This window comes from Pongo abelii, chromosome 18 (genome assembly GCF_028885655.2).
Source record: "Pongo abelii isolate AG06213 chromosome 18, NHGRI_mPonAbe1-v2.0_pri, whole genome shotgun sequence".
Taxonomy (NCBI): domain Eukaryota; kingdom Metazoa; phylum Chordata; class Mammalia; order Primates; family Hominidae; genus Pongo; species Pongo abelii.
The window spans coordinates 23257823-23278707 of record NC_072003.2 but is presented as its reverse complement, the minus strand read 5'-3'; the positions used below and the strand labels follow the sequence as shown (position 1 = coordinate 23278707).

Genomic DNA, 20885 nt, shown 5'->3' with positions numbered 1-20885 from the left:
ACCGCTCACCTCCTGCTGCTTTGTGGCCCGGTTCCTAACAGGCCAGCTGTGGACAGTGGGTTGGGGACCCCATGGACAGGCAGGTACCAGTCTGTGCACGGGGGGGGGGGGGGGTTGGCGCCCTACTGGAATGTAAACTGCATGAGGGCAAGGAATTGTATTTTTGTGCCCCAGGATATCGCTAAAACATAGAACAATTCCCGGCACTGAGAAGTTGGCAATAAATACTTGTTGGATGAACATTCCTATTATGTGCAGGCAGGTTTTTTTTTTTTTTTTTTTAGAGATGGGGTCCTCCCTATATTGCCCACGCTGGTCTTGAATTCCTGGCCTCAAATGATGCTCCCGCCTTGGCCTCCCAAACTGCTGGGATTACAGGGGTGAGCCACTGCACCCGGCCTACTATCCCAGTTTTTTTTTTTTTTCTGAGACATAATTTCTTTCTTGTTGCCCAGGCTGGAGTGTAATGGCGTGGTCTTGGCTCACTGCAACCTCCGGTTCCTGGGTTCAAGCGATTCTCCTGCCTCAGCCTCCCAAGTAGGTGGGATTACAGTCGCCCACTACCACGCCCGGCTAATTTTGTGTGTATGTTTTTGGTAGAGACGGGGATTTCTCCATGTTGGCAAGGCCGGTCTCGAACTCCTGACCTCGTGATCCACCCCCCTGGGCCTCCCAAAGTGCTGGAATTACAGGCATGAGCCACCGCACCCGGCCGACTCACTATCCCAGTGACAGCCAATGACAGCCTTGTGTCAGGAAGGTGGTATTACACTCATTCCCATTTTAATGATCAGGGATCAGGTTCGGAGAGGCCAGGGCCGCCCACATCCAGGGCCCCCGACGGCAGCTGGGCGAGGGTCCGGTAGCTCCGAACCGCCTAGGGCCGCCTGCTCGGGCTCCCCGTTGCTCACCTTGGCCTCGGGCTGACTCTCCTCGAGATCCCAACCAGCTTTCATCGCCTCAGCCGCCCCGACCAGCTTGTTTGGGGCCTGCCTCCTTTTCCTGACCTTCCTGGGGTGTCTCTCGGTCCCTTCCCTCTCTGGCTCCATGGCTGTGGAGAAAGATGAGCTAGAGCTGGGGAAACTCCAGCGCCCCTATTCCCCCGCGTGCCGCCTCCTAGCGGGAGAGCTACACGGGCTCGACGGCTTTCAACCTCCCTCGGATCCGCTTCTCAATTCAGTTTACCGAACTATCCCCGTTCCCCTAAAAAAGCGAAGGTGCCAACGATCTCCCCGTTCCGCGGACTGGACACCCGCGCCGCTCTAACCCAAACGGCTTTACCGTCCGCATCGTATACCGGATTCTCAACGGTTCCCCAACGGCTACAACGGGCGTCTGCCTGGCAAAGAAGGAAGGAGGTGCTGCCGAGCCGCTTCTCCGCCTAAAACCACTCCCCACGCCCCCTAGCCTGGGAAACGCTGAAGAGAAGCCGGGCGGGGAGCAGAGGTTCTCCCCTCCTTAGCCACAGCCGCCAACAACTACCGCCCTCTCAGCGTCGCGGGCGGTTTGAACGGACCGGAAGTAGAAGTCGAGCGACTTCCGGTAGCTGGACGTGGAAGAGCAAGGAGTGTCGAGAATGGCGACCAAGCGGCTCGCGCGGTACTGGAGGGGGTTCCGGGTCGGGGGCGGGTAACTCCGGGTCCGGCGCTGGCGTTGGCGGCAGAGCAGGGCACAGCAGGTGGCATCTGCGGTGAGGGCCTCCATTCCCCGCAGCCCCAGCGTCTGCGACCTGCCCTCTCTGGCATGGCTGGAAAGGAGCTTCCCTGGACCTTGGTCTTCAGCCTTGGGCCACCTTCTGCCTGAGGGTGACAGGAGCCCGAGGCCGACGAACCCTGGGGTCTTGACTGTGTGGCCTTGAGCCAGTGCCTGCCCATTTTAGGCCTTGGGAAACGACTGGACGTGACAGTGCCCTGCAGACTGGTTGGAGGTCTCAGGCAGGCCACACACTGAATCCGTCAAGGTGTTCAACCTGTTTGAAATGCTCGGTGCTGTAAAGAAATAGAACTTGAACTTAAATTTAATTTATTTAGTAAGACCATTTTTATTTCCTGCAGAAAGGGTACACTCGCCAGCAGTTTTGCCAGGAGAGTACACTGAACAAAGGAGACAGGGTCATTTATAACGTGGTGCGTCCACCCTACTGCTGTGTCCGGTTTCCATTGGCTGGAACGGGACATCACATTCTGTATTTGTCCCCATTGACTAGCAACATAGAACTTTTTAAAAGAGGCAAAGGCAGAGGAGAACAAAGGAAGAAGGAAGTAACTTGTGGAATGCTGAGAAAGGTAAAAACATTTTTAAATAAGGAAGAGGAACAGGCTATGACCTAATGCTTGATTGGACCAGTATAAGCATGCCAGGGCAAATATTTAGGCTAAATTGTGGGAGCTAAGAACATAAAGTACATTGATTTCTTTATTATGTCTAGCAGATATTTAAGAATGTTAGCACAGGTCTTTGAGTAAATTTTGCTCTAAGAGAAGTTACTATTTATTCCTAATTAGATGGGGAAGGAAGTCTTTGAAGAGGAACCTCTACTTTACTTTTTACAAACCCATTTTCTAGTAATCTTTATTTTTTTTTGAGACGGAGTTTTGTTGCCTAGGCTAGAGTGCAGTGGTGCGATCTTGGCTCACCACAACCTCTGCCTGCTGGGTTCAAGTGATTCTCCTGCCTCAGCCTCCCAAGTAGCTGGGATTACAGGCATGCACCACCACGCCCAGCTAATTTTGTATTTTTAGTAGAGACGGGGTTTCTCTATGTTGGTCAGGCTGTTCTTGAACTCCCGACCTCAGGTGATCCACCCATCTCGACGTCCCAAAGTGCTGGGGTTACAGGTGTCAGCCACCGTGCCTGGCCTAGTGATCCTTTTAATTCACAATATGAATCATTGTGTCCTCCCTGATTCCTGGACGCGCTGTGCATATTTCTGATTACTAGAAAGATGTAATATATTAGCAAATAGTATGAGCTTCAGAATTGAACAGTCTTGGGTTCACATACCAAAGCTATGTTCTTTGGCAAATTAAGAATCAGTTTTTTCATCCATAAAATATAGGTAGGAAAAGTTTCTAGCTACTACACTTGTTGAGGATTAAAGGAGGCCATCATCTTAGTTTAGTACCTGCTATGTAGTAAGCAATCAATAAATGATATTTATTATTCCCAAATCCTGGCACTTCCCTCTCTTAGCAAACATGGAAAACTACAGGAGGTGTCTGCCTAGTTAAAACTCTACCTACTAATACCAAGTAGTTTGTTTTACTTGCACTTAAGACCTCAGTAAGCTCTTCTCTTTCTTTCTTATTTTATTTTATTTATTTATTTTTTTGAGACAGGGTCTCGCTCTGTTGCCCATGCTGGAGTGCAGTGGAATGATCTCGGCTTACTGCAGTCTCCACCTCCCGGGCTCAAGCAATCCTCCCACCTTAGCCTCCTGAGTAGTTGGGACTACGGGTATGCACCATCACGCCCCAGCTAGGTTTTTGTAGAGACGGGGTTTCACCATGTTGCTCAGGCTGGTCACGAACTCCGGAGTTCAAACAGTCCACCTGCCTTGGCCTCCCAAAGTGCTGGGATTACAGGCATGAGCCACTTTACCTGGCCCTATCTTTTGTTTCTTTACCCAGATTTTTAAGCTGGAAGACTGAACCATGTCCTACATTGTCTTGTCTTCTTAAAACTGCACTGTACACACAGCAAGAGCTTAAAAAATGCAGGGGGAAAAATAAGATTTTCAGTGCATTTTTACCTCTACAATCAAATGATTGTAGGAACTCAAATGAGTTACTCAGTATTACTGTAAAACAAGGGTAACATAAAATTAGTGTAAATTGGCTGGACACAGTGGCTCAGGCCTGTAATCCCAGCACTTCGAGGGGCTGAGGTGGGAGGATTGCTGGAGCTCAGGAGTTTGAGATGAGCCTGGGCAACATAGTGAGGCCCAGCCTTAAAAAAAAAAAAAAAAATTAAAGCTAATGGGCCGTGGTGGCACACATCTGTAGTCTTAGTCAGGAGACTGTGGTGGGAGGATTGCTTGAGCCCAGGAGATTGAGGCTGTAGTGAGTGGTGATCATACCACTGCACTGCAACCTAGGTTACAGAGCGAGACCCTGTCTCAAAAGCAAAACCAACAAATTAGCCTAATTTGCAAATATGTACTTTCGAGGCCTGTGCAGGTAAAGCCAAAGTCCGGTTCGATTTCCCCTCAGTCACAATAAATAATGAGATTGTTGCCTAGTACCATCAGTTTGGTAGCCTATTCAAACAGTATTGTGAATGAGTTCATTGATCATATTTGGATTGCTTCACATTTTTAGGCAGCTTGGATTAATTAGGAGAAAGTCAATTGCACCAGCAAATGGAAATCTAGGAAGAAGGAAATCCAGTGAGTAGTATGCTTGGTTTCTTTGCGTTTTGTAGCCTTGCATTTTCAGCACTGGTAAAGCATAAGAACAACTTGATCTTTTGCAGAGCAGTTGTTTGACTACTTAATTGTCATTGATTTTGAATCGACATGCTGGAATGATGGGAAGCACCACCATAGCCAGGAAATAAGTAAGTCTGGGCTACGAATGGCCAAAGCTGGCACTAGATGAGTCACTTTAGAGTTTATAGATATAAATCAGCCAAGAGTTTAAGAAAACAGGATGGTCTATGCATTGGTAGTTTAATGCAAAACTTATGTTGAATAAAAAAGAGCAAAATCTCAAACACCTAAATGTGTTATTATATAAAATAGTTGTTTTATATTACATACAACACCTCAGTGACATAGAAACTGAAAAAAATACCTTTGCAAAAAAAGTAAATTTTATATTCCATATAGTTTTTATATTTATTTAATTATATTGAGTTTTCTTTTAAGACAACATGCTCATAACTTCAATATTTTGATTTATTCTTTAGCAAAACTTTATTATAACCTTTATGTCACACTGCTTTGGTCATTTTAGTATGCTTTTACTGAAAACTGGTTGTTTAATTAAAATGGTAACGTTTAATTTAGGATGATTACAGGATTAATTTAAAAATTATTTATTCAACTGTCAATTGATTATTCTTTCATTTAGTTGAATTTCCAGCAGTGTTGCTAAACACATCAACTGGACAGATTGAATCTGAGTTCCAGGCTTATGTTCAACCTCAGGAACATCCAATTCTTTCAGAATTTTGCATGGAATTGACAGGCATAAAGCAGGTATGATGCAAATCTTAAAATTCAGAAGTCAGTTTCAAAAAGAAAATAAAAGCTATTATACCATTTGGAATTAGATTTATTTAGTGGTAGGCATGATGGCTTATGCCTGTAATCCCAGCACTTTGCAGGCTAATGTTCGAGAATTGCTTGAGGCCAGGAGTTTGAGACCAACCTAGACCACATAGTGAGAACCCCATCTCTACAAAAAAAAAAAAAAAAATTTTTTTTAAATTAGTCTGACTTGGTGGCATGTGTCTGTAGTCCCAGCTTCTTGGGAGGCTGAGGCTGGGGTGGGAGGACCACTTGAGCCCAGGAGTTTGAGGCTGCAGGGAGGTATAATCTCAGTCTATCCTGGGCGACAGACCTTGTCTCTGAAAATAAATGAATAAATAAGTAAATAAATAAATAAGGTTAGTGTTGTTCTAGATTCAGGACTCGATTTATGTATTTATTTATTTTTCGGACAAAGGCATGCTCTGTTGGCCAGGCTGGAGTAAGGTGGCTGGGCTCACTGCAACCTCTGCTTCCTGGGTTCAAGCGATTTTCATGCCTCAGCTTCCTGAGTAACTGGGACTATAGGTACACGCCACCACATCTGGCTAATTTTTATATTTTTAGTAGAGACAGGGTTTCACCATGTTGGCCAGGCTGGTCTCGAACTCCTGACCTCAAGTGATCTGCCCATCTTGGCCTCCCGAGGTGCTAGGATTATAGGCGTGAGCCACCTCAGGACTCGATTTAAAAAGCAAAGGAACATACCTGTAATCCCAGCACTTTGGGAGGCCAAGGTGGGTGGATCATCTGAGGCCAGGAGTTCGAGACCAGCCTGGCCAACTTGGCAAAACCCCGTCTCTACTAAAAATACAAAAATTAGCTGGGCATGGTGTTACACACTTGTGATTCCAACTACTTGGGAGGCTGAGGCAGGAGACTCACTTGAACCCAGGAGGTGGAGGTTGCAGTGAGCTGAGATTGTGCCACTGCACTCCACCCTGGGCAACAAAGCAAGACCTTGTCTCAAAAAAAAAATAAATTTTAAAAATTAAATAAATAAACAGCAAAGGAAGAATAATGTTATAAAAATGAGGATCAAATTGATTTAATGGAAATTAAGTGACTCAAATTTGTCTTTCATTTCTGTCAGTCTGGACTTAATGATCATATTTCTGTGTGATTTTAGTTTTTATCAACCTAATCTTTCTTACCTTGGTGGGTTCTAAATATTCTTTCTTTCGCATGTGTTTTTTACCTCTTTCCACTAAATAAACTCTTTGCCAGTTAGAACCACTTTGTTATGTCTTCCCACAGTACACTGTGTTTTCATGACTTGGCATTTCTGATTCTTTTAAAACCATTAATCTTTCTTCACAGTTATAAAACATGCTAAATAATAATGGAATTTGATTGTTGAATTCAGCTTTTGTGACTCTCTACTCAGGCTCAAGTTGATGAAGGAGTCCCTCTGAAGATTTGCTTATCTCAGTTCTGTAAATGGATTCATAAGATTCAGCAACAGAAGAACATTATTTTTGCTACTGGGGTTTCAGAGCCTTCTACTTCTGAAGTAAAATTATGTGCATTTGTTACTTGGTCAGGTAAAGAATAAGTTATACCTATTAATCACAAATGGGTAGCGTTACCACTATGTAATTCTTTATTTCTAGTTTTATACTTGCTAACCTAGAATTATGTTTGTTAATCTTCTGGGCTAGGAAAAAAAATTTAAATGCCTAGCAGATATTAGCCAAGAAAAGTAAATTAATACATATTTTGTAAATTAACCTTTTGGGATACCTTAAAATATTAAGCCTGAACTTAAAAAAAAAATGTTTCTAGAGTTCCACTGTTAAGAATTAAGCAAAGATGATTTAGTGAACACTCTTATGCTATTTTCTACAGAGTCTTCATCAGCTCAACATCCTTTGCTTTTATGCTTTGACACTTAAAAGAAAAAAAAATGAGCCATTTAAAGTAGGTTTTTTGTATGACTGTGTTAGAGCATTGCTGTTAATAGTCATTAATAGCAATACTGTGTCATTGATAGGATAGCATTGATAGTCGTATTTGGTTTCCAGTTACTACAAAATGTTTGGTTTCTCAATAACATTAATATTTTCCTAGAATATAGAAAATACAGTCCTTGTAATTTAACATGTTACTCTTCTTTCTGAAATAAGGTTTCACTGGGTGTTTAAGAAATCTTTGAAATTTAGTCATCAACCTAACTTGTTAATAGTAAGTTATATAAAGTGAATAATTTTTAGATATTAGCAGAGCAATGAAATCATACTGTTCTATTTTATATGATCTTCCAGCATTCTATCTGTAAATGGTGGCAGCATAAGTAAAAAATGCTGGCATCATTGACTTTGTTCTATTTTAATGTACCTAATGCAGACTGGGACTTGGGGGTTTGCCTGGAGTATGAGTGTAAAAGAAAACGGCTGTTAAAACCTGTGTTTTTAAATTCTTGGATTGATCTCAGAGCAACTTACAAGGTAATGGTAAAAAAATGGGGGCATGTTTACTTTTTTCTATTGAAAAATGATTAACTTTTATCCTACACACGGGCATGGGTTTCTACAAATAAGATACTTTCTTTTGTACTGGTCACATAAATGCATTTCTTAAAGTATTTAAAAACAACACACAAAAAATAAGCACATTCTAAATCTAATAGAACTAAAAATTATGAAAAGTGGTTAATACATAGCCTTTAAAATAGTAATCTTCTTTTAGATATATCTTTTTTTATTTGATTAGCTTTTCTATAGGAGAAAACCGAAAGGACTAAGTGGTGCCTTGCAGGAAGTAGGAATAGAATTCTCAGGACGAGAACATTCTGGTTAGTATACATTAAAAATTATGTAAGCCATTTGACTTTTAAAAAATATTTCATATGAATTTCATTTTTTGGTAATGTCATTAGTAAGGGATATCTTCAGCTTAAAAAAAAGCTCCTAATCTAAACAATTCACATTGTTTCTAAGACTTTCAAATTACCACTTTCATAAACCATTGTAAGATACACTGCCATCTAGTGGTTTTCTAGTTGCTAAGAAGAACGAAAAGAATGAGCCAAATCAAATGGAGATTAAACAAGTGCTCAAGAAACAGAATGGACTAGTGAAAAAACTGAACAAGACTATTAGATTATTCACAAATCCGGGTTCCTGCAGAACGCTGGCCACATTTTGGGGAACTGTCTAATACATTTTCATATCCTCCTCTATAAATGTGGATGAGCTTGTCTTTCACTGGTAATGCTGCCATAGCCTTCCACTTCCAAGACCAGTTTATCATGATTAAAATTAGTAGATGGTCATAAAACTAAAACTGTGTTCCAATTTCTACACAAGTGGTGTTTTTCTTTTTATGTTATTTCTTTAGTACTATGGAAATAGTACTAGTACCACTAAATTCAGTGTTTGATATTTGTATCCTCAGGGTTGGACGATTCTCGGAATACCTCCCTTCTTGCTTGGAAAATGATCAGAGATGGTTGTGTAATGAAAATTACAAGGTCGTTGAACAAGGTTAGTGGTGTCTTGCCTCTTTATTCTGTCATCTCAAACTTCATAAACAGTCATACGTTCTTTGAAACGTAGATTTAATGTGGGCAGTCATTTATAAATCAATGACATTTCTCTTTTTTGTCATAAAACTGTATACTGAAGAAATTACGAATGCACAGTTTCTAAAGCTGTTGCATTTGTCTGTGGAATCATAGGTTCCCAGTAAGAAGAATTCCAGCATTCTGGCCAGAAATTTGAATACAAATCAAGTTGAAGAAATGTCTGCCTGTAACATTAGCATCCAGGGTCCCAGCATATATAATAAGGAGCCTAAAAATACAATAAATCCTCATGAAAAAGTTCAAATGAAGTCAATTTGTGCAAATTCTATAAAGGCACAACAGGATCAATTACAAGTAAAAAACAATATAAAAGCAAGTCTTCACAATGTCAAAAGTTCCTTAACTCTTTTTAATACTAAGTCCTCTACTTCTGTGGGGCAGTTGCAGTCTCCTGCCTTGAATTCACCTATCTATATGCAAAAGCAAGGAAAATATGAACATCTTGCATTTAATACCAAATCTAAGGCTTCAACAGTTGATTCAGAATTGGTACTTGTTTCTACCACCATTCCAACTGTTCATCACGTTTCTGATTTGGAAATGAGCTCTACTCTGGACTGTTTACCTGTGTTGGCTGATTGGGAGGATGTGGTTTTACTGCCAGCATCTCAGCCTGAGGAAAACGTAGACTGTACAGTTCCCATTAGTGACTCAGACTTAGAGATTTCATTTAATTCTGGAGAAAGATTAATGGTTTTGAAAGAATTGGAAATGCCAAGTCATGAAAACTTTGGAGACATAGAGGAAACTCCTCAAAAATCTGAGACTTCTAAGTCTATTGTGTACAAGAGTCCTCACACTACTATTTATAATGTAAAAGAAGCCAAAGATCCAGGTTCAGATATTTCTGCCTTTAAGTTACCTGAACACAAATCAAGTACCTTCAACAGAGTTCATGCCAGTATGTCTCATCCTTTAGTTTTGGGGAAACATCCTCTTCTTTCAGGTGGTACCAAAAGGAATCCATGCAGTCCCCAAGCTTTCCCATCAGCAAAAAAACAACCCTTCACTATTCATGAAGAAAAGCCTACATCATCTGATTGCTCCCCAGTAAGAAGTTCTTCCTGGAAGTATCTCCCATCTATATTAACTTCTACAGTTAACCTGCAAGAGTCTTGGAAGAGTGGGAAAATGACACCTCCATTATGCAAGTGTGGTCGGAGATCTAAGAGACTTGTTGTTTCTAATAATGGGCCGAACCATGGAAAAGTCTTCTATTGTTGCCCTATTGGCAAATACCAAGAAAACAGAAAATGTGGTTATTTCAAATGGGAACAAACATTTCAAAAAGAAAGAGCCAACAGCATGGTTCCATCTCATTCCACAGGGGGACTCACTTTTAATTTTCCAGAAACAAGCCCTATTTGTGACAGAAATTTAAGTATTTCCACCAAAAATTCTTTGAGACTCAGGCCTTCAATGAGGAATTGATAACCTTTCATGTATGAATCCTAATTGTTCCTTGAATTTCCAAACATGAGTATTCTGATAACATCTTACACTATTTTATTTTTATTTTATATATTAATGTTTACTGAATTTACCATACTTTCTTCAGGAACCACAAGTGTAATCTTTTGTAAACAGTATTTATTAGATTACATATAATAAGCAACAATAGTATATGATCCTTCTTTTATAGTTAGACCTTGAAACAAGTCTTAAACTATTTTTAAATTATTTGCAAAAAATGTGACTAATAAAAATCCCTAGTCTATTTTCAGGTAGATTCTTGTACTTTGAGAATTATCATAATCTTCTAACTGATACATTTTTCTAAAAACTTTTATAAGTTCTTTAGTTTTATTTCGTGGCTTCAACATTGGTTCTGATTTGTATATCAACATATCAGAAGAATTAGTCAACTAAAGTTTGAAAACCTATGTAGCAGAGATCTGGTTCAGAAACCGCTTCTATACTATACATTTAAAAATTAATCAGCAATTGATGGTATTATTTTTATATTAAGAAATGATAGGAACATTGACACTAATGTGGAGGAATTTGCCAAATATTTTATTTCAAAATGTAGCCTCTGATATCATAACCACAAGATATTTTAAATCAACAGTTTCTAAGCATACTACCACAGTTTTTATCACCTCTCCATCATCTTGTGGTTTCTAGAGATTGACAGATACTATGTTTGTTTTATAGATATGGTAATTAATGAAACAACTTTAAATTGTCTTCCATTCTTTCTTCCTCAGTTCATTTCTTTTTGTCTTCCCACTGATAGTCTTTGGCAGCTCTTGAATAAATTCTACCTGTTGGCATCAAAGGGAAGAAAATTAGTCTGGAAATTTTTATCTTTACATAAAGCCAATTATATAGCAGTTTGATTATGAATTCTAGGTGGAAGAATTAGAATAGTCTTTGGAATGGGTTTTGGGTAACAACCAAAATAGGGAAAAGGGTATTGTTAGGAAACGTGTCTTGATATTAAGTATTTACTGTGAGTCCAGTAAGCCAAAGGACCAAACAAAATAGGTTCAGGGTTTCATTTTAATCTCAAAGATTCTGATTCTTACCCATATGTCATCAGTTCAGTTTGGGACATGTGGTGTAGCATGTGTGAAGAAAATATTCATTAAAATGTAAAAATAAACAGTTGAAGTTGTCCACAACACTGAGCCAATATTCGTTATAATTAGGATGCCTACCTTTCTGGGATATTTGTAAGGTGCTGTGGTTTTTTTAACATGCTCCTGAATCTCCTTTATTAGTTGTTCTTGATCATGTGACTTGTAATCAGGATTTAGAACGACAAAAGCCTTTACTACCTAAAATAAATATTTGAAACACCAGGAAAATGAGTTATGCATTTGTATGTTTTAGTATGTCTTATTTGCTTGCTCTGAGAATCTGCATGCCTAGTGGGGTGGGCCAGTGTGTTTTAATAAAGTTTGATCCCAGCTCTGTGCTCTTAAGCCAGCCACTTCCTGGTCTGTACCTAATACAGGAGAGCTTCTGGGACCGCTGTAACAACCCAGCCTGGTCCAGCCTAGCCCTCAGCATGGGGGATTACTTATAAACAGTAGTCACGCTGAGTTTGCCATGTCTTTGTTGAAGGGAACAGTTCACAGAGAACATGCAGTCTTTATACAAGGCTGTGAAGATTCCAGCAGCTACTTTTTTGTTGCTCTGATCCGTTTCCATGGCCCTGAGGAACAAGAGTAGAAATCATGGTGGCCTTTAACTGGCAGAAGCCAAGAAAGACGTTATTACTTTATGCTTACAAATCCTGTTCTCCAAATTTTATCCTTCCTAGAAATGTTTTTGAAAACTCTGCCTAGTTTTTGGACCTGTAATGGAGAAGACAGAAAGATAGGCCATCCCTCATAGCCCCCTTTAAGAGTAAATTTGGAGTCCTGTCATTTTCTCTCCTAGGGCACTACCAGGACTGCCATTTACTGCCTTCCCTAGAGGCATGAGTCTAGGTGCATCAACTAGTATGTACCTCCAAAGCCAGGTTACCAGCCCGGAGCTGGCTATGGAATGATGCTTCCCTGTAGGCACAGTTCCAGGAGAGTCCCCTGAAACTTTTTTATGATTAAGTATCCTGCACTTAAGTGCCTGAAATCTTACTAAATTCAAGGATTCGTTTGTCCAGCTTAAAGATAAGCTGGCAACATTTCCTGTCCACTTTGATCTGGGAGTAAAGATTTCATTGAAAAGGAATTATTTGAAACAACAAATTACCAGGACAGCCATTTGGTGAGAAACAAAGACTTGAAGTTATAATTTTTTCACATATTGAAAACTGTTCACCAGTGGGCAGTTTTACATTGTATGAGCAATTACCCATTTTTGTCTTTACCCAAAACCCTTGTGGCCAGGCACAGCAGGTCACTCACGCCTGTACTGCCAACATTTGGGAGGCCGAGGTGGGAGGACTGCTTGAGCCCAGGAGTTCGAGAGCAGCCTGGGCAACATAGTGAGACTTTGTCTCTAAGGAAAAAAACAACACTTGAACATTTTTAATTTACATGTGCCATGGGGCAGTTGTGAATCCTTGTGTGTGTGTGTGTCTATGGATATAATTTTGTTCCATTCACTTTTTGACATTTTATAAAATGCATTTGTAGTTATGCTAGCTCTGCTGCATTAACAACATTTTTACAAATTAAAAAATTACGCTTGTTGTAAGTGAGTCATTCAAAGGTAAATTATTTTAAAAACTGCAATACTGGTTCACATATTGACGATTTCTACAACTTGGATAGTCTCCTTTATCTTTTTAAACTGCAGAAAATGTTAAATTAACAAGGAACAACCTAACATTATGGGTAAGAGTATGAACTCTGAAGTCAAAACAGCTGGGTTCAAGTCACAGTTTGTTGTGTAATGTTGGACAAGTTAGGTAATCTCTTTGTGCCTCAGTTTCCTTCTCTGTAAAAGAGATTATGATGATTAAATGAACTAGCATAGATGTATAATACCTGGCACATAGTAAGTCATCAAAAACATTAGCTCTTAGTTGTAGTCTTAGAATTACAAGAAGTTTGGGTCTTATTTTTTAACCCAGAATCCATAAGTGGGCTTCAAATCTCTATGAAATTCTATGCAAAATCTTGCATTTTTCTGAGAAAAGTCTATGGCTGTGCCATTCAATATGATAGCCGCTAGCCATGTGTGGCTATTTCAATTTAAATCAATTAAAATTAAATAAGATTAAATACTCTCAGTCACACTAGCCACATTTCAAGTGATTGATAGCCATGCATGGCTATTGCATTGGATGGTGCAAATAGAACATTTCCCTCACTGCATAAGTCTCAACAGTGGCCTATGGTTTTCTTCAAATTCTCAAAGAGATATGTGATCCCAAAAATTTAAGAACCTAGTGATCTAGACACATATTCCTCAAGTCTTTATTTCACATTCCAATGTTAAAATGGTATTTCAAATCCAAATATTCTTTTTAATCAGTTCTGGAACTTGCTACCCAATTACCCTGCCTGGCAGGACCCAGCCTAGAGAAGGACCTAACCCAGGTAGAATAGGCCTGGCCGCAGAAAGGGAGACATGGAGCACATGGCCATTTTGTTCATGGACACCTCGTTTGAGATACCCACTCACATCTTCTACCAGGAAATGCTGCAGCCTACCACTGTTGGAAAACTGGCCACACTTTCCCCCTCGCTGTGACTAATCCAAGCCCTATGCCAAGACCCCGGAGCCGTGAGGGGACCACAACCCACTTATAGATCTTTGCTATATTGTACGCTAGGACATCAGGTGGCTGCCAAGCCAACCCTGTTCCAAAAGGCTTAGCTACCATCCTGTCCCTAGTAAGCACCTGTCTAGGTGGGTAAAACTGATGATGACTAATGGTAGGGGAGAAGTATGGGAAGAGCTAAGACTCGTGAAACCTTGCCGGTGATGTTCAGAGCAAAGAGACAAGCCAATAATCACTGACTGTTTTCCCTGCCCTCAGCTGCCTGGAATATACCCTTTCACAGTAAATAACGATTGTCATTCTAGCAACTTGACTAACTACAAATTCCTAGCCACTGGGCTATATCTGGAACAACTTTGGGCCATCCAGGAGGACTTACAGGGTATCTTCTGGCATCAAAGATCAGTTAGGGGAATCAGTCCTGGGGGGAGATCCACCCTCCACTGTAACATGCACATCTCCCATTTTTACCTTAAATTTTTTATTTTTATTTTTATTTTTTTTTGAGACGGAGTCTTGTTCTGTTACCCAGGCTGGAGCGCAGTGGCATGATCTTGGCTCACTGCAACCTCCCCGTCCCAGGTCCAAGTGATTCTCCTGCCTCAGCCTCCCAAGTAGCAGGGATTACAGGCATGTGCCACCATGCCTGGCTAATTTTTGTATTTTTAGTGGAGACAGGGTTTCACCATGTTGACCAGGCTTGTCTCAAACTCCTGACCTCAGGTGATCCACCTACCTCAGCCTCCCAAAGTGCTAGGATTACAGGTGTGAGCCACTATGCCTGGCCTGCCTTAAACTTGAGGACCTATTTCATCCCCTGAGATTGGATACCTTCTAACTCTGCCCTGTGCCCTGTGCTTGAAGCCCTATACCTAGGATTTGAGATAAGGAGCTTGAATACATGGTACAGAAAGTTCTGGATTTGTATTGACATCAATGTCATCTTCAAAACTTGAATTCCGTGTTAGAAGGGATATGGCTTGAAGAAATACTTGTGGGAACTTGTAACTCAGCTAGAGAAACCCTAGGGGCATGTTGTAGACACAAAGGCAAAACGCAGGAGGCTGCCTGGCATGGTACTTTTAAGCCAAAATACTGTGTGGTCAGCCCCAGTAGGAATGGGCTTTCAGGACGCCTGTGTTATTCAGAGTTTATTTCCTGAAACCTCTACTTATTCACCTACCCAGACTGCTTATGGTTACCTCAGTTCCAGCCTCTGGTTCCCACTCCTGACATCTGATGCCAGCCCATTCTCCTTCACTACATCAGGGACCTCGCTGGTTTCCAGACCTTCTGGGTAACAACTTGATCCCATCCAGCTGACTTCTGTCACCCCATCCTGATGTAAGCCTGGGTTATTGGCATTCACACCATCTTTGCCCTAGTCCACCATGGAAGGAATTCAAATTCTTTCTAGTACATATTTTCAGCCTTATTTTGTTTGTCTGTTAGGATCAGAGCTGCAACTCATAATTCAATTTTATTTTGTAGCAGTTCTTTCTGACTAGCATATTTCTATCTGACTTGCATATTTAGTGAATGAATCATTTGGTTAATTCTGTTTCAATGAGCTACTGTTTGTAAGTATGTGTTAAATTGCCAACAAATTATAAAGTTGACATGAATCAGTTCTTTTACCTCTCCTCTGATGGGGTCTGGGCTGCTGACAACAGCTGACTCTGCAACTGAAGGGTGTTCATTCAGGGCATTTTCTACCTCAAATGGTCCAATTCGATAACTAGAAACACATATGGCAGGAATACATACAGGTGAGTGGCAGGTTCACTCTAGAACACTGATGATCAGTTAACACAGACATGCACATATGGAAAAGAAAGTTACCCAGAGGATAATATGACATCATCTGCTCTTGCAACAAACCAGAAATACCCATCTTCATCCATATATCCTCTGTCCCCAGTGATATAGAAATTGCCTCGTAGAGTTGAAGCTGTTTTTGAAGGATTATCCTGCAAAACACATAGCATTTTGTTATTATGGTGAATCCAACTCTTCTGGTCAATTGGAATTTTTTTTTTTTTTTTTTTTTTTTTCCGAGACAGTCTCACTCTGTTACCCAGGCTGGAGTGCAGTAGTACGATCTTGGCTCACTGCAACCTCTGCCTCCCAGGTTCAAGCGATTCTCCTGCCTCAGCCTCCCAAGTAGCTGGGACTACAGACGTGCACCACCACACCTGGCTAATTTTTGTATTTTTTGGTTGAGATGGAGTTTCCCCATGTTGGCCAGGCTGGTGTCGAACTCCTTACCTCAAGTGATCTACCCACCTTGGCCTCCCAAAGTGCTGAGATTACAGGCATAAGCCACCGCTCCTGGCCCTCAATTGGGTTTTTAAATGTTCAAGGAAGCAGAAAAGTTTGGCTCCTTTGAGAAGCATTAGAGTTAGGAAGAGATAGATTGTGAAACTAAAGATGAAATTCCAGCATGGAGCTAGCCCGACAGAAGAAAGGTAAACTACAGTTACAAAGATTAGTCATGTTTCCATCTTGAGATTTTTCTTAGATATATTACAAAATAAATATTGCAGGAGCTCAGTGGAGTAAACTAAATTAAGTCTTTTGCTAATTGATTAATAATGCTGGTAGCAAAAGAGAGAAGTAAATACTCAAGAGTCGAAAGAAAGCACTGACACCTAATAAAGAGCAGACAGGTTTGTTTTGTTTTTGTGTTTTTTGTTTTACACAATAATAGAATTGGTTCTGCAAGTCTGACATAAGAAAAATGAACAAAATACTGTTACATTATGTCAAATACACTGGCAAGTAGCATCTGAATCTTTTATTATATGATAGAGACTTTGCTCTAATTTGTATACTGTGATTAGAGATGAAAATATTCTTGCAAACAGTAAGGAGCTTAGAAAGCCCCTTGTGAAAGACATTTGCTTCATCCCACCACCCCCGCATCCCCTGTCCCTCTCACTCTTCCCGAAAAGAAAGAGCACTAACTGGATTTCAGGAAAATGAGTGGATTTTGTTTGATAATTGAGAGGATCAGGGGATGTTAAGAGGCTGTCCTCTTTCTAGGGTCCCTTCCTCTTGCCTTCATGGACCTGGAACAGTGATCTGGCCTCAGGGGACCAGCATGTTTTTCTTCAGCAAGAATTTGGGTATTTCTTTAATTTCTTGTCTTTGGGATTACTATTCAGGACAACCAATCTCTCAAGAAAGGGTCAAGTACCTATCCTAGGTATGTTTTGTGGCAAACAGGGATTGTTACCAAGCACTTGAGAAATAAATAGAAAATAAGATATTATTTAGTAAGTCACTTACTACATAGTGAGTAAAAAGGCCAAATGGTCGGTTAGGTAGAACTTGAATGCCAATATCTCCTTCTTGTCCAGGAGGTAGAACATTGCCATTTACATCTACAATCTAGGATAAAATAGAACAATTTATTTAAGAAATTTTTGTTTAATGTCGCAGCTTAAATATTAAGTTTGCAAGTTTTATTTTGGCCTTTGCCATTTAAAAATGAAGACTTAAAAAAAATTTTGTGTGTGTGAGACAAGGTCTCACTTTGTCACCCAGGCTGGAGTGCAGTGGTGCAATCATAGCTCATAGCTCACTGCAGCATCAAACTCCTGGTCTCAAACGGTCTTCACACCTCAGCTTCCCAAGTAGCTGGGGCTACAAGCACATGCCATTATGCTCAGCTAATGTTTATTTTTATTTTTTGTAGGGATGAGGGACTCGTTATGTTGCCCAGGCTGGTTCCTGGCTTCAAGTGATATTCCAGCCTTGGCCTCCCAAAGTGCTGGGATTATAGGCATGAACCACTGCACCTGGCCCAAAAATATTTTAAATATACTTTAAATTCCTAAGAGAAATATATTTATTTAAATTCTTATTGCATAAAATATTAAATACAGGTTACCAACATGTGAAAGAAGGATAAAATTTTTTTAAAATTTTACCATCCAGCAATAATCACATTTTGGTAATATCCTTTGAGACAATATAGACAAATAGAAAAATAGGATTGCTGGCTGGGTGCGGTGGCTCATGCCTGTAATCCTAGCACTTTGGGAGGCTGAGGCGGGTGGATCGCCTGAGGTCAGGAGTTCAAGACCAGCCTGACCAACATGGTGAAACCCCATCTCTACTAAAAATAGAAAAATTAGCCAGGCGGGGTGGCGGGCACCTGTAATCCCAGTCACTTGGGAGGTTGAGCAGGAGAATTGCTTGAACCCAGGATGGGGAGGTTGCAGTGAGCCGAGATCACTCCAGCCTGGGCAACAAGTGAAACTCCATCTCAAAAAACATAAAAATAAAAATAAAAATAGGGTTGCTTTATAATATACAGTTTTGCCAACCTGCTTTTATCATTTAGCAATAGGTCTTGATTATCTTTTCCTCTTGATAAATAAATATCTTCATTACTGGTTTTCAAACTTTGTTTAGCTGTGGAACCTACAGAACCTTACTTCAGAAGCCCAATATAAGTAAACAGGAAAAGGGGAATATTCTCTGGTTGACAATGGTGAGTAAGCCACAGCCTTGCTCTCTTACCCTCTCTCCAATCCTCATCATTACCTGAAGTGTCTAACAGTAGCTAGCATTTATTAAGTACTTACTACATGCTAAGTAATTAATGCTAAACCTTTAAGTACTTGACATGTACCTATTCCTCACTGTAGCCCTATGTGGTTAGAATTTTTATGCCTATTTGACACATGAGGAAACTGAGGTGTAGAGAGTTTAACACTGTGCATGATTGAGCTGGAATCCAAATCTCACCACTTACACTCCAGATCATATGCTTTTAATCATTACACTCCTCTGTGCAATGCCTCTAGAGAGTTTAATCCAATTAAAAAAAATCAGATTAGCATTTCTCAAGTTGATTGCTGATTTTATATATCAGATTTTGCTCTAAATGACTTTTAGCTGTTTCTAAGTATCAAAATTCTGCTTTTATATATATTCTCCAGACACCTTCAAACCTGAGGTGTGGCCTGCATGGAGAATAAGTATAATACTTACCTAGCACTTTCCAAAAGGAAAGGGGCTTATGCACTGAATGAGAAACTTAAATGGCAAAGGAATTCCAGGAGTAAAAACTTCTCTTTAAGCTCTTGCAAATAGAAAAATATAAATCCCCACCCAGTTATCTAAAGAAATATGTGGTTCCAGGTATGAAGGAATTGTTGATGGAAAGGAAGTATTTTAAAAGTTCCAGTTACTTATCACAGATTTTAATAGATGGGAATATAGATAAAATCTTCTGTGTCTGGGGAGAATCATGTTCCTCATTGTTCATAGGGTTTTCAAATGTTTAAATATGAAAATTATGAGTATTTAAAAGCAAACAAAGATTATAAAGGTTGGGCTTTGAAGTTGTAGGAATCTGATATTCAGCTGGTTGGAACACATCCCCAGATGCCAGAATGTTACTGCAGATGCCCTTAGCTAAGGAACATGGGCCCCATAATAATGGCCCGTGGGAAAAGAGTTAAAAATGACTGGGGATACAGGCAAAGTACTGTTTTCCTCTCAGCCTCATCATATTTGCATTCAAAGATAGCTGCTCTAGAAAACCACTGGGCTCAAATTAATGGGGAGCAGGTGGGGGTACCTTGCAGTTGGGATCACTGTGAGTACAGCTGTGCCTGTAAGACCCTGATAGCCATGCATGTTGGGAATTGCTATTAAGGAAGGAAGAAAAAGAACATAGCTGTGTTACATATCAACTTCCCTGTAATGCAGACATGAGCGTGCTTAATTATCAATATTTCTTTCTTCAGCCTAAGGTAGCCTGTTAACCAACAAACTATTGTTAAGCCTGTTTGGGCTCTCCTACCATTTTTTCTTAGATAAGCTATTCAAAGAGGAATGTGAGGGAGAAGTAAATAACAGCACCCATTTTTTGGACCTTTATTATGTACTAAGCATTCTGATATGCTCTTTAAACATATTGTCTCCTTTAATCACCACAAGAAACCTACGAAATCAGTTCTGTTATTATTTGGGTTACCAACCATCTGAGACTGAAGTGGTGAGGGGTTGTCGGGGAGTGGTTCTTCATGATGTATTGCCTTAAGTGCTAAAACCAGATAAGTCCCAGGCAAACAGATAGGTTGGTCACTGTAGTCCCAACTTTACAAATTAGGAAACTGGAACTTACAGAGCTTTAACAGTGTACCCACAGACACTCAGATAATGAATAGCAGAGATACAGTTGAACCACTAGGCTATCCTATCTTGAGACCAGGTTCCCATAGCAAGGTTAAAGTGAGAGAAAGGACCCAGGATCTGGTTTATTCTATAAAGAGTTACAGCAGCAATCAAGCTCATCTAAACTCTCTCAAACTTACTTGATCCTAAAACTACTTGGGGGTGCTTGTTAAAATCACAAGATTTCAAATTTCAGAGTCCCACTCCAAATCTATTGAATTGGTCTCTCCAGGGGCCTGAGAATTAGTATTTTTAACAGATATCCATATGATGTTTATGATCAAACAAGCTTGGGAAACATTTATCTAGGAGCTGTACTCTGTTAATTCATCCATATTTTTGCTGCTTTTGCTCTCTCTTAACGTACAGATGGGTCTCCGAATTAAAATGGTTTGAACTCACTATTTCCCAACTTTACAATGGGTGAAAAAGATAACCATTCAGTTGAAACCATCTTTCTCTCTAGATGCTGGGCAGCAACAGTTAAGTCACAGCTCCCAGTCAACCATGCATTTGTGACTTAGGATGTTTTCAACTTATGATGACTTATTATTTTGGGACATAACCCTATCATAAGTTGAGGAATGTCTAAATTAGTATTAAGTTCCTTTGGCTACACCCAGCTTTGAAGCTGGGTTGATCTGAGAACAATTTTAACCCTATATAAAGCT

The 20885-nt window shown here is 40.2% G+C and overlaps 3 protein-coding genes across 14 annotated transcripts in view; 1 reads left to right on the top strand and 2 right to left on the bottom strand.

The window, feature by feature from the left end:
- Nucleotides 1-1552, bottom strand: part of REXO5 (RNA exonuclease 5) — a 43108-nt gene extending 41556 nt beyond the window's left edge. Inside the window, exons 1-2 of one of the 6 annotated variants that reach the window (XM_002826183.4) lie at nt 1298-1552; nt 912-1051 (exon numbers count right to left, since the gene is read on the bottom strand). In XM_002826183.4, the coding sequence (XP_002826229.2) occupies nt 912-1049 (138 nt within the window). In that variant the 5' untranslated portion in view covers nt 1050-1051; nt 1298-1552. Of the gene's footprint in view, nt 1-911; nt 1052-1185 lie in introns of all 6 variants that reach the window. The other 5 variants (XM_009250531.4, XM_002826185.4, XM_002826184.5 and 2 more) reach the window with 5 other exon arrangements.
- Nucleotides 1480-20885, top strand: part of ERI2 (ERI1 exoribonuclease family member 2) — a 45816-nt gene continuing 26410 nt past the window's right edge. The window contains exons 1-10 of one of the 5 annotated variants that reach the window (XM_024241436.3): nt 1480-1599; nt 4320-4387; nt 4474-4557; nt 5073-5200; nt 6639-6795; nt 7598-7698; nt 7964-8045; nt 8648-8736; nt 17065-17147; nt 18442-18520. In XM_024241436.3, the coding sequence (XP_024097204.2) occupies nt 1577-1599; nt 4320-4387; nt 4474-4557; nt 5073-5200; nt 6639-6795; nt 7598-7698; nt 7964-8045; nt 8648-8736; nt 17065-17147; nt 18442-18520 (894 nt within the window). In that variant the 5' untranslated portion in view covers nt 1480-1576. The other 4 variants (XM_024241433.3, XM_024241434.3, XM_024241435.3 and 1 more) reach the window with 4 other exon arrangements.
- ACSM3 (acyl-CoA synthetase medium chain family member 3) overlaps nt 10147-20885 on the bottom strand; it is a 33488-nt gene continuing 22749 nt past the window's right edge. The window contains 5 exon segments of one of the 3 annotated variants that reach the window (NM_001131300.1): nt 10147-11104; nt 11501-11620; nt 15658-15757; nt 15862-15989; nt 17311-17412. In NM_001131300.1, coding sequence (NP_001124772.1) covers nt 11018-11104; nt 11501-11620; nt 15658-15757; nt 15862-15989; nt 17311-17412 — 537 coding nt within the window. In that variant the 3' untranslated portion in view covers nt 10147-11017. 3 annotated transcript variants of the gene reach the window in all.